Raw genomic sequence first — 13,729 nt, 5'->3', positions numbered from 1 at the left:
CTCTATGTCTAATAAATTCCTCCAGAGGAGGGGCTAGGCCATGGAGAGTTTTATAGAACCCTTCAAATGGTGATAGAAGCACCAAAGTCAGCACAAACACTTTTGAAAAAAAAAAAAGACAACTAGCCACTTGAATTTTCAATAAGAGGCCAGGTTTGAAAAATTACACAGGGGTCAAAATTTAAAATGTTCCAATCATATTGAAACTATACCACACGATTTGTCTGAATATAAATATTCCAAAAAAGGTATAGTTTGGACTATATAACTGAATGCTATGGAGTTATGGGGTAAAAACAGCAAGAATGGTGATAAAGGTCAATTTCAGTTTGTACAGGGCTCAGAATTAAAGTTGCTCCAATTATTGTAAAATCTGAAGCAAATTATTGGTTGAGTTAATAAGGTTTTAAAAAGGAATAGTTTGCACCAGGGCAGCACGGGTGGCTTAGTGGTTAGCACTGTTGCCTCACAGCGAGAAGACATGCGGGTTAGGTGGTTTGGAATCTTTAAATTGTCCATAGGTGTGCGAGTGGGTGTGAATGTGTTTGTTTGTCTGTTTGTGCTGTGTGACAGGGCCACAAACAGACCCTGTCCTGGGTGTACCCTGCTGGGATAGACTCCAACCCCCCGTGACCCTTAATTGGACTAAGCAGTTGCAGATGAGTGTGTGTGTGTGTGTGTAGTTTGCACCATGTGTTATGCTTAGTTGTCATGTTATGGGGTAACAGAGTCAAAACTATTCCATTTAATAATCCTATTAGTTTAACCAATAATTTGCACATTTTACTAAAATTGGAGCAACTGTCACTTTTGACCCCTGTACAATCTGAACTTGACCTTTGTCACCATTCTTTAGGGCCCCTTCACACACAGTATGAATAAGTACAAATCAGGGCGAATCAGCTTGTATGAGCGAACCACGAAAACATCGAGCCAATGGCCAGGTGTGAACAATACCGCTGTGACAGTTTCATGCACTCTACGGTGTTGTGCACAAAACCGTCATAGCAAAAACACAACACGAACAACCCTCACATGGGTGACGTGACATTCAGATCGCTCGCTGCGTGTTATGATCTGATGGTCCATATCACCTGGGGCAGTCTGTCAATGTGCGCGCTGTGTGCGCTCTCCAGCCCGTTGCAAAAGTGATATGTTTTTATGTATTTCCACATGGGTACAGCAAGCACACAATGTTCTGCAGCTGTGACGTCCAGGACCAGAGATGTCAACTGCTGCTGACAGCCAGCCATGCCCCCTGTCCCTTCAGTGCACAGACCAAGGTGTCACTCTGTGATCAGATGAGAGGTGCCTCGCCTGTGGGCAGGCGCACAAACCACACGCACATCATGTGTTGGGAGGAGAGTGCAAAACACACGCAGACATGTTGTGGGCAGAGCCGACACTGGCATGTCACATGTGTACTTGGCAACTTCAGTCGTGGGGGCACTTAGACAAATTTGACATCCAGCTCGAAAGTGAGTCTGCCAACTGTTTCCGTGCTAACAGCGTGAATGGCCACACATTTTCTAAGTGCCAAGCGAGTGGTGTTAGATGTTTGTGTGTGTCACCTGGAATTTGGCCGACACCTGCCATGAGAGGGATCGAATGGGCTCTCACAGGGCACGCTCTGTCTTTCAGCTGCTGGTCTGTGCAAATAGTTGTAGAAACAGGTGTACGAGGCCTTGGAGGCAGCTCCGATTTTTCACAATTGGCATGCAATTCCTCCTTCGTGCGCTAGTCGATGTAGATTGTGTTATGTGTGAAGGGGCCCTAATGCTTGTACCCACAACATTCAGTCATAGATAGTCCAAACTATTGTAATGAGGGGAATGAGTAAAGTATATTGTGATTTTTGAATGAAGTGGCCGATTTAAGCTGATATTGGAAAAGAGAGCTGGAGCAACCAAACAAGGCAACCACTCATTAACAGGTTACACTTTTTATTTACAAACAATTTAAAGAATTTAAAAATATGAAAACACAGGTTAAAAATGAGCAGTTTCTAACTAAACTGATAACCACACCATTGGGCAGAGAGTGAGCAGTCCGGGCCCAATGAAGCGTCTGCGAGTAGGGTCAGTCCGTAGGCGTCTTTGAGACGTCTGTTTATTTTGGGAGGGTTCTCTTGATATCCAGTATGTGTCACAATCTTTCCCTGGGGAATATAAAGGCAAAGCCAACACAACGTCGCCAACACCAGGCACGCTTCAATCGCCAATGGCTATCTGTTACACTGCTCCAAGCACCACTACAAATACTCACAGGTGGGGCAGATTTCCTCCCCTGCCGCTCATCATCTCATCATCTCGCGCTCCTCTCCTGGCGTCTCCTCCCATACTCCTGACAGACACACACAGGGCCAGCGAACGCACAGCGACACATTCCTGGAGCCAAAGGGTCTTACTTCAAGAGCACCACTACAAACACATGAACTGTGCTCACGGACACGGCAGGGTTCCCCCTGCCGCTGCATGTGATCCGCGTTGTGGTGCTCTTCCTGGACAGTAATCCAGCTGGACCCAGTGGTGTCTGTGTGATTCCTGATTCTCCGGCCTCTCCTCCCATACTCTGTCCTCCGCGCCACACAGGATGCCTCTGCCCTGCTCAGGATGCCGCTTCCTTCCTTCTGCCAAACTCCACCGTCTTTTATTGGGCACATTACGCACCATGCCCCAGGTCCGTTGATTGCAGATGATGTCAGATTAAACGAGAATCAGGAGCTCTTGGGGTTGCCATGGCAACCGCTGGGAAGGCAGAACTCAAAAGCCCAGCAAATCAAGCAAAACAACAAATGAAATAAAACCCTCCCCATCTTTGTGATCAGATACATAATGTGGTATAGCTTTCGATATAATTGGAACATTTTAAAATTTTGACCCCTGTACAATTCTTCAGTTGACCCCTACCTGACTGCCTAATGAAAATTCAAGTGGCCAGTCAGTTTTTTTCAAAAGCGTAATGTCTAAGGAGTATTTGTGTTGAATTTGGTACTTGTATCACCATGTGAATGATTGCTGCACTAAGGAAATATCTGGTGACTTGGAAATAAATCCATCCCGTGACTGGTCTAAAGAAAATTGGCTGTAAAAGTGATGATTTAGTTACAGTGGCTTCCAGAAGTATTGGAACACTTGGTGTTTCACACATTTCAATTTGTTTATGCCATTTCAAATACAAAATAAATAAATAAAAATTTCTAAAATGATCTTCCTTCAACTCAAACTGAAAGCACAAGCAAATATAAATTAATTAAAAACTATAAAAGCCAAGATGGTGGGTTGGATAAGTAATGGAACGCTTTGGTATAATACCTGAAAATAATCAGTTTTATTGCTAGTTTACTTCAGACAAGTCAGGGGATGGATACATGAGCATTTCCAAGTCACTGAATATGTCTTGGACTTTATTTACATCAATTATAAAGAAATACAAACAATATGGCACTCTATGGTAAATCTTTATAGAGTAAACAGTTCTCAAAAACTGAGTGACTGTGCAAGGAGAAGGGTGAGGAAAGCCACCAAGACACCCAGACAACCCAGAAGAAATGATAGGCTTTTCTGGCTCTGATTGTGCACAGTGCAAGTTTTGCATTTTGTATCCCCAGTTATACAGCTTCATGATGAAGTGGTATAGAGGAGGATTTTCGTTCACCAAAACATCAAATCTAGGCTTGCATCTCAGATGTACCTTCTGGCAAATTGTAGTTGAACTTGCAAGTCTTCTTTTTAAGAGAATCCTCAAGGTGAACTTTGCCTACTCTGGGTAGAGAATACAGTCTTTCCCCAAGTGAAGGAGTTCAAGTGCCTCGGGGTCTGGTTCACGAGTGAGGGGACAATGGAGTGTGAGATTGGCCGGAGAATCGGCGCAGTAGGGATGGTGTTGCATTCGCTCTACTGTACTGTTGTGACGAAAAGGGAGCTGAGCCAAAAGGTGAAGCTCTCGATCTATTGGTCAATCTTCATTCCTACTCTTACCTATGGTCATGAGGGTTGGGTCATGACCGAAAGAACTAGATCGCGGGTACAAGTGGCCAAAATGGGTTTTGTCTGGAGGGCTGGCTGGTGTGTCCCTTAGAGATAGGGTGAGAAGCTCGGTCATCCGTGAGGAGCTCGGAGTAGAGCCACTGTGCCTTCGCATTGAAAGGAGCCAGTTCAGGTGGTTCAGGCATCTGATAAGGATGCCCCCTGGGTGCCTCTCTAGGGAGGTGTTCCAGCATGTCCATCTGGGAGGAGACCCCAGGAAAGACCCAGGACTAGGTGGAGAGATTATATCTCCACACTGGCCTGGGAACACCTCGGTATCCCCCAGTCAGATGTGGTTAATGTGGCCCAGGAAAGGGAAGTCTGGGGTCCCAAGCTGGAGCTGTTGCTCCCACGACCCAATCCCAATTTGTTTTCACTGTGAGTGTAAAGGGCATCATTTTATGTCTTAATATAAAGAAGCCTGGATTTTTTTATTTTTTTTTATTTGATGTAATAAAAAAAATTAAATGTTTAAAAGCTTGAGGCTGCAAAAACTTTTTCTGTGGCACTTTTCCATTTGATGCAAATGCAAAAGCACTTTACAGTGATGCCTCATATTCTGTCTCAAACACACACACACACACACACACACACACACACACACACACACACACACACACACACACACACACACACACACACACACACACACACACACACACACACACACACACACACACACACACACCCATAGGGTTTTTCCCTCATTGTCCTTTTTCAATTTCTGACATGTATTCATGAATTCTGAGTTGTCAGTGACTAAATGATACAGGTTTGTCAAGTTGCTTATAACTGACACCATCCTGTTTGGTATCTTATGTCAGTGGGTGAGTCTGGAAATCATTCCTGCAGATCCTGTTTCACTGTTGTCAGCCACATGAGAGGTGTCATGTGAGAAGCTGCAAACATAATCACATGTTTTCTTTACTGGCTCATTCCTGCCTGCTCTCACTGAAAATTCTGCAAAGTGTCCAAACACCAAGTGCAGTTTTGCATTAACATATTTTGCAGATGCTTTTATTAAAAGTGGTTTGTTTTCACAAGGACTGAGCACTGGGAGCAATTTCATGTTCAGTGGTCTTGTTTCAGGACACTTCAACTCGCAGACAGTCGGCAACCTGCTCCAGTTACTGTAATTTTATATAATTTTTAAAGTCTTTATAGACAGCACTGTGTTGTGTAACGCTAACAGGGACAAACACCATCTGTAGCGGGCATAAGTGAAGAGATAAAAATACTCCCCACGGCAATGACTGGAAAATGCCCATCTGTTGATAGAAATTAAAATCTCACTTGGATGATCTGTTGTCTATCACAATTAGCGCTGTAAATCTACCAAAGGGAGATTTGGAACGACCAGCTTCTCTGTGCTGTTGACCTCTCTGTGTCAAGGCTGTCGAACTTGGGTCCAAGGACCACGTTTGAGTCACACCACCTTTGTGGTGGCCCACTATTCTATACTCTGTACATTAACAAATTACTGCTAAGCAGATTAAAGTGTATATATATATATATATATATATATATATATATATATATATATATATATATATATATATATATACCAGTAGATTCAGTAGATTCTCACAAATCCAACAAGACAAAGCATTCATGATATGCACACTCTTAAGGCTATGAAATTGGGCTATTAGTAAAAAAGTAGAAAAAGGGGTGTTCACAATAATAGTAGTGTGGCATTTAGTCAGTGAGCATGTTGTCTCCCAACATTTGTTAGCGTAACTAACAAATGTTGGTAGAGGAAGTCTTGTGCTTTACACAGAATTGTGATGGCTTTTGAAATTTTAGATTTAACATAATTAATATGAGTTTTCCATCTTAATTTATCATCAATAAAAACTCAAAGAAATATGGTTTCAGTTACAAATTCAGCATCATTTAATACTAAATTTCTACTAAGTGATAATTTGTTTGAATCAAACCATTGTTTGAAATTCAGTAATTCCCTCTCATTCGTGTCCAAGAGCTGTCCCAAATGATTCCCACTACAAAACACAGTCGTATCATCGGCAAACAAAATACAACTCACAGACTTAGGAACCAAACATATATCATTAATATATAACAGAAACAACAACAGCCCAAGGACTGATCTCTGGGGCATCCCACATGTAATCTTCAAAAATTCAGAATTTATCCCAATATGGACACACTGATACCTGATGTGTAAATAGCTAGCTATCTAATCATATGCTAATCCTCTAATACCATGCTTCTGTAACTTATCCAATAGTAAAGTATGATTTGTAGTATAAAATGTACAATATAATATAATATAATATAATAGTTCACACAACATCAACATATATTATTAATTTATTTTAATATTTATTGTTATTCAACCATTTATCCAGATTGATTTATGAGATGAGATGGCTTGGACATGTGCGGAGGAGGGACCCAGGGTATATAGGGAGAAGGATGCTGAGGATGGAGCCATCAGGCAGGACAAGAAGAGGGTGGCCAAAGAGGAGATTTATGGATGTGGTGAGGGAGGACATGCAGGTGGCTGGTGTAACAGAGGAAGATACAGAGGACAGAGTGAGATGGAATCAATTGATCTGTTGTGGCGACCCCTAACAGGAGAAGATGAAAGAAGAGCCAGATTGATTTGTGGCCCTTCAAACCTGCTGGATAACTTTGTAATTATTGGTTTTGTGTTTGTTTGGGTGCATAATTGACAATGGCTGATAACATCCAGTAAACCTTGATATTTTAAAATGTACTAATAATCCTGACCAAGACTGACAGAAAAAAAAAAAATAATAATGCAGTACTGAGAACATCGCAGATAAATGTTTTCACTGTAGATTTTAAATAGACACCAAGATTGCCAAATTCCTGGAAGTCAACAATTTTTGAAATGCAAACTTTAAAAATATTGAGAAATGGCCTTTCTTGCAATGTTGAATGGAAAATTCTACTCTTGCCTTATCCAATTCCAGGATTCCATAATCCTGCTGAAATCTGTAGGTTTCTTTGTGTCCACAACGAGACAAAGCCAGGGGTGATCCTTGTCAGATGTAATTTCTGATGTCGTGCAGCAGCTGGTATTCATTTTAGGTCACACAGTTTCCTAAAAGGAGAGAACCATGTTGTTGTCAGATAGCATTTATCAGTACTTATTTATTTTTAAATAACCTTTTCTAATATCACTTACTCAGCTGCCGTATTAGTTTTTGGCACATAATCACATATCTTGCTTCGTGTCGCAAGCTGTTCTTTTAGAGATGTGATCTCCTTGTTCCACTCCTCAGACTCTGTCTTAAATTGACCTTTGTGAAAAATAAAAGGTACAAATATTCAAATCTGTCTGCTCCTGCAGATTGTTACATTGTACCTCTTCGACCAACAAATGGTGGTGGAAAGATTAACTGTGATTCAGCTGTGTCTGATACCTTCAGCGTCACCTTTCTCTTTCTGCAGCTCTGCCAGCTTGTTGTTCTTTGCTGTCTAAAATAATGTAGGGAGGAGAAAATGTCACTTAATATGTAAGGAATGCAGTGTTGCCAGTATTACATTTGTGTCGCAATGTTATGGAGACACAAAGCTACCTGTTGTGCAGTTGATGCATGCATGTACTTATATCATATACTTTCCAGCATACTTTTCAGCACGCTTTATGGTTGTGTATACATATACTCAACAAAAATATAAACGCAACACTTTTGGTTTTGCTCCCATTTTGTATGAGATGAACTCAAAGATCTAAAACTTTTTCCACATACACAATATCACCATTTCCCTCAAATATTGTTCACAAACCAGTCGAAATCTGTGATAGTGAGCACTTCTCCTTTGCTGAGATAATCCATCCCACCTCACAGGTGTGCCATATCAAGATGCTGATTAGACACCATGATTAGTGCACAGGTGTGCCTTAGACTGCCCACAATAAAAGGCCACTCTGAAAGGTGCAGTTTTGTTTTATTGGGGGGGGATACCAGTCAGTATCTGGTGTGACCACCATTTGCCTCATGCAGTGCAACACATCTCCTTCGCATCATCCGTGAAGAGAACACCTCACCAACGTGCCAAACGGCAGCGAATGTGAGCATTTGCCCACTCAAATCGGTTACGACGACGAACTGGAGTCAGGTCGAGACCCCGATGAGGACGGCGAGCATGCAGATGAGCTTCCCTGAGACGGTTTCTGACAGTTTGTGCAGAAATTCTTTGGTTATGCAAACCGATTGTTCCAGCAACTGTCCGAGTGGCTGGTCTCAGACGATCTTGGAGGTGAACATGCTGGATGTGGAGGTCCTGGGCTGGTGTGGTTACACGTGGTCTGCGGTTGTGAGGCTGGTTGGATGTAGTGCCAAATTCTCTGAAACGCCTTTGGAGACGGCTTATGGTAGAGAAATGAACATTCAATACACGAGCAACAGCTCTGGTTGACATTCCTGCTGTCAGCATGCCAATTGCACGCTCCCTCAAATCTTGTGACATCTGTGGCATTGTGCTGTGTGATAAAACTGCATCTTTCAGAGTGGCCTTTTATTGTGGACAGTCTAAGGCACACGTGCACTAATCATGGTGTCTAATCAGCATCTTGATATGGCACACCTGTGAGGTGGGATGGATTATCTCAGCAAAGGAGAAGTGCTCACTATCACAGATTTAGACTGGTTTGTGAACAATATTTGAGAGAAATGGTGATATTGTATATGTGGAAAAAGTTTTAGATCTTTGAGTACATCGCATACAAAATGGGAGCAAAACCAAAAGTGCTGCGTTTATATTTTTGTTGAGTGTACAAATGTCCTTTTTCTTGTTTTCTTTTTTTAATATTATTATATTAGTGATAAAAATGGAGGAGTGAGGTACAATTAGTAAACCTAACAGCTAACGTTAGCTTATCGAGCAGCAGCAGCACCTTTTATCATAGCTAACAATATAGTCGGTTCTGTTCTGTTTGGGAAGCTAACGTTAATATATACTTTTATTTACATTTGTTGTTAAATGTATTTGTTAATGCCAGTATTGTAGGGTTAAACTACGCTATAGTACTTTATATGCTAGTTACCGGCTTTGTATACCTTGTTGGCTAGCAAGGTACGGTTGGCTAATTAACAGCTAATTTAACAGTAGCTCGTCTAGCTATAGTTAGCTTACTTTTGTGATTTACACTTTTATTTTACATAGTGTAGATTTTTAATAGTTCTTCAGTTTATGGGTTCTTTAATAGATATGAGTATCAACAGATTGCGTCTAAGTTTGGGGTTTCCATTAGATAGCATATAGAGTATGTATTTTGTCTTCCTATAGTAAGCTAGCAGAGTGAACTTTAGATAAATACCTAAAACATATTACATCATAGCTTCTGTTTCTATAAGAAAATAACCATTTTTATAGCTTAGCCTACTAGCTATAATTTAATTTTACTACTAGTCTACAGACTAGGTATACATATACAACAGTCTTCTCCTGTATGAATATTTAGGTTTTATAAGCTAACTCCTATAATATGTAGTAACTATATTTCTTGTATATGTTGTTCATTACCCTGGTTATGTAAATATCACATGTACATGCTGTCCATTCTCTTGAGCTGCTTGGGTGGGTAGGGAGTGTTCCCATGGGATAAAAAAGTTTTTCAACCTACTATCCCTGGTTCTCAAAACCAGGCACTGTGGCTCTACTCTACTCTTCTGTTCTACTCTTCTTTTTTTATATATATATATATTTAGATATACCTTAGTATACACTAGAGGAGTTCTACCTTACAATTGTAATGTATTATAGACATACCTTACTGAATTTTCATGCATTATTTATTTATTTTGTATTTGTAGAAATTTTCATACAACGTTATTACTATTATTAATATTAGTACTACTACTATTAATATTACTCTGAATGTATGTAGACAATGTGAAAAAACAAGCAGAATAGGTGATGAGGTCACGTTTCCCAGTTATGTCACATTATTAGGAACTCTGAAGGAGTGAACAACAGGTGCTGAAGCATTAAAATCACCTTCTCTCCTTCACAGACTTCACTTTCCTTTTTCTTCTCCTCAATCTCTTGAACCTGCTTGTCCATCCTGTCATCCATGTCCTTCATCACTGCACTCCCCTCGGTCACCAGCTTCACCAGGGTTGCTTTGAGGATATTGGCATTGGACAGGTCAACATTGAGCTTCGCTTCCTGAGACTGAAGTTCTTCAAGCTTGTTGTGTTGTAAGCCCGAAATCTGTTGTTGCCCCGTGATGATAAACAACAGTCCCAAGGCCACCAAAATGGTGATCACGACTATGATTGCTAGAAACCTCATTGCTGCTCTTTAGGTGGCTATGACAAGGAGCAACCGAAAGACAAAATACAGGTCTGAAGTTAGACAAAGCTTGCAGTCTAGTCCTTGTCACTAACAGGATAACAACACCCAGTCGCTTCTGAAGCTTTAACTTTCTGATTTGTGTCTGTCAAGGACTGAGGTGGCGAGGCACAGCGGACACAAATGGACACAAATTCATGACTCAGATGTGGGTTAAGAAAAAGACTTTATCCAAAAAACAGGCTCAGGTTGATACACAAGAAGTCAATCAGAACAGGCGGCGGTACAGATGGTCAAGAGGCAAGGATGCGTTCAAACAACAAGCGAGGATCAGATACGGAGAAGCAGGTTCATTGGTCGAGCACAGAAAGACACAGCAAAACAAGACGAGGAAGGCTTAGAACGAGGGCAAGAGCACAAGGCATGAAGCACAATGAACGAGCAGTGAAACGGAGGAAAACATGGTCTAAAATACAAAGGTTAATCAGGGGGTGATAAGATGCAGGTGCAGGGAAGAAGGCATGGCCAGACGAGACGAGCGGAGTGACAAGGGGCGTATCAGACAAAAGCAGCAAAACTGGAACGTGACAGTGACTAGACAAAAGATGAACAACTAATAATGAAACCTAAAATCCAAACGTGATTGAAACAAAGTAAATAAATTAAAGAGCAGAAACAGAACTACTAGTGACTAAAGTGATACAGATACAAAATGGAAAATCACAGCTGAAGAAAAACTACCACAAAATAGAACACCTAATACATGTAAAATAAAACACAGAAACAACATTAAAGTATAATAACTGACAACTGAGTAACAAACGATAACTGAGTAACAAATAGAAAATCAAAACTGAGGATCAAAGAAGTGTCAAAGACAAGGACAGGGAAAAACATGATGACCCAGGGCTGGATTAGAGCCAAAACCTGACTGTCTATTTTTCTTACCTTGTTTGTCCACTTTAGTTCCTGCTTTTTTGAACTGAGATCCTCTCAGTGATATATGTTTTTGTTGTCATAAATGCACGTACACAACACAATTTAAATGTCAGTCCTGTTGTTTTCTGTGTCTGGATCCCAACACACAAAAGGTGTAACCCACGTCTTTGTTTCCACTTACAATTCTTTCTTTTGACTCCTCCCTCGTTGCCTGAGCAGGTTGCAGGTCTTAGAGACACCCAGGAAACCAGCTGTCCAGCTTACGTAAACATTAAGTGTGTGATTTAAAGGTGTGCATGTTATCCTGCTTGCAGTATTCATGAGACTACAGATAAGACTGTAAATGTGTAACTTTTTGGGCAGTTTGCAGTACTGTAGGAATGAATGGACTGGGTAGGACTTAAGAACATTCATGGGGCCCAAACCCATGTGAGGTACATGCAGTAACTCAAGCTTCCTGTAGCCGTAAACCTTCACCAACCAAATTCAGGTCTTACCTGCATTTTGCCTCGCTATTCCACTTAGGCTGGTCTACCGCAGGTTCAAAAATATTGTGTCCCACAATGCAAGAATGAATGCATGTTTATTTGATGGCTCTTTTGAACCAGTTGCTTCAGAAAATGATTCACTGTTTTTAAAATTGTCCAAGTGTAACGGAGGCCGGCAGGTGTCGCTGTGCATATGTAGTTAGTAAACCTCACTCCCAACAGCTCAAAAGGATTCTCTGGTCACAAGGCCAGAGCCCTGGGTTTTAGCCTTCTGTTTAGAGTGTACGACTCCCATGCCGAGGATCGTCAGTTCGCGACCCGAGGGGAGCGAATGGGCGGAGTCATAACAACACTACGCAGAGTGCAGCCGCTACACAAGGACCAAATAAAGTAATGGCTTCAGAAAATTGTTTGCTGTGCCAACATCCTCAAAAAGATGAATGAACTAATTGCTTCAGATAATGATTGACTGTTTCGAAATGCTAAATGAACCAATTACTTCAGAAACATTTTGCGTCACTTTGAAATCTTCAAAACATTAGATGGATTAATTGCTGTATATAATGATTCAACATTTCACAATCCTCAAAGCACTAAATAAACCAACTGCTTCAGATGGTGGGTTACTGTTTCAAAATGTTTGACACATTGAACTAACCAATTGCTGTAGGGAATAATTTATTACTCTGAAGTGCTTAGAACAACTGTTTCAGAAAATGATTGTGTTTTGAAATTCTCCATGGAACAAATAAGAAAATAATGGCTTCAGAAAATTGTTTGCTGTGTCAGAAATCCTCAAAAATATGAATGAACCAATTGCTTCAGATAATGATTCACTGTTTTGAAATGCTTGAAATGCTAAATGAACCAATTACTTCAGAAACATTATGCGTCACTTTGACATTTTCAAAACATTAGATGGATTAATTGCTGTATATAATGATTCATTTCACCATGCTCAAAGCACTAAATGAACCAACTGCTTCAGATGGTGGGTTACTGTTTCAAAATGCTTGACACTTTAAACCAGGAGTGGCCAAGTTAGGTCCTCGAGGGCCACATTCCTGACACTCTTAGTTGTCTCCCTGCTCCAACACACCTGAATCCAAAGAAAGGCTCATTAAAAGTCTGCTAACGAGTCTTTCATTGGATTTTCATTTTCTGTATTTTACGTTAGGCGCATAAATGTATGTATATGTATATTTTGCCTGTCAAAATAAGCTAACTCCAGGTTAAAAATACTTAATCGTTTTATAGTGAGTAGATTTTATACATTACTACGTTCGGATGAACAATTTATACATTTACTTGCCCATCAAAATAAGCGAACTTTGTCATGTAATTTTTTCAGTGCACACGTGCAGTTACGCAACGCACCTCATCTCGACAGAACACCGGACTTCACCCTGCTACATGACGTAATGCTAAAATACCCTCAACCATATCAGCAATGTGTCTGTTATAATTTGCAGTTGTTTAAGTATTAAGATCCTACTGTCTTATATACAATTTGTACATGTTCAATAAAGCCTCTCAATCAATCAATCAAAAGCAATATTTACATTTTAAGAGCGGAAGTTGTGCAAATCAAGGAATATGAAATGAAATTATGAAACTGTCTCAAGGCGCTTCACACAACATAAAAAAAACTGAATTAAAAATTTACAACACAATAAAACGACCACCATAAAAGAATACAAGAATAAAAACACATCATAACACTAATGATAAAACAGGGAAAACAAATGAGTCTTTAAACGTGACTTAAAAGTCTCCACAGTATCCGACTGCCAAATGTGTGCCGGGAGATCGTTCCACAGAGCTGGGGCACGGTAGGAGAAAGCTCTGTGACCGGCAGACTTTTTATTCACCCTGGGAACACATAGAAGTCCTGCACCCTGAGAACGCAGGGCCCGAGCTGGTACATAGGGGCTTACCAGGTCAGCCAGATAGGGAGGTGCAAGTCCATGAACAATTTTA

The 13,729-nt window shown here is 40.7% G+C and overlaps 1 protein-coding gene across 2 annotated transcripts; it reads right to left on the bottom strand.

Moving 5' to 3' along the window:
* Positions 1-5,610: 5,610 nt before the first annotated feature.
* zgc:174935 (uncharacterized protein LOC796019 homolog) lies at positions 5,611-11,478 on the bottom strand. 2 transcript variants are annotated; one of them, XM_034160219.1, is made up of 5 exons: positions 11,271-11,478; positions 10,026-10,339; positions 7,445-7,499; positions 7,207-7,321; positions 5,611-7,122 (listed from the first exon to the last, which is right to left on the bottom strand). In XM_034160219.1, the coding sequence occupies exons 2-5, from the start codon at positions 10,320-10,322 to the stop codon at positions 7,101-7,103; spliced, it is 489 nt and encodes a 162-aa protein (XP_034016110.1). In that variant the 5' UTR covers positions 10,323-10,339; positions 11,271-11,478; the 3' UTR covers positions 5,611-7,100. The 2 variants fall into 2 exon arrangements, with proteins under 2 accessions (XP_034016110.1, XP_034016111.1); XM_034160220.1 differs by having other exon boundaries at positions 10,026-10,150; positions 11,271-11,463.
* Positions 11,479-13,729: the final 2,251 nt, after the last annotated feature.

Source organism: Thalassophryne amazonica, chromosome 20 (assembly GCF_902500255.1).
Source record: "Thalassophryne amazonica chromosome 20, fThaAma1.1, whole genome shotgun sequence".
In the NCBI taxonomy this organism is placed as follows: domain Eukaryota; kingdom Metazoa; phylum Chordata; class Actinopteri; order Batrachoidiformes; family Batrachoididae; genus Thalassophryne; species Thalassophryne amazonica.
This window is presented reverse-complemented; position numbering and strand designations above follow the sequence as displayed.

Coding starts and splice junctions, on each gene's coding strand:
- zgc:174935 (XM_034160219.1), bottom strand. CDS start 10,322: ATGAGGTTTCTAGCAATCATAGTCGTGATCACCATTTTGGTGGCCTTG. Junction 7,500..10,025: donor AAGTCTGTGAAGGAGAGAAG/GTGATTTTAATG, acceptor ACATTATTTTAG/ACAGCAAAGAACAACAAGCT. Junction 7,123..7,206: donor AAAACTAATACGGCAGCTGA/GTAAGTGATATT, acceptor CTCTCCTTTTAG/GAAACTGTGTGACCTAAAAT.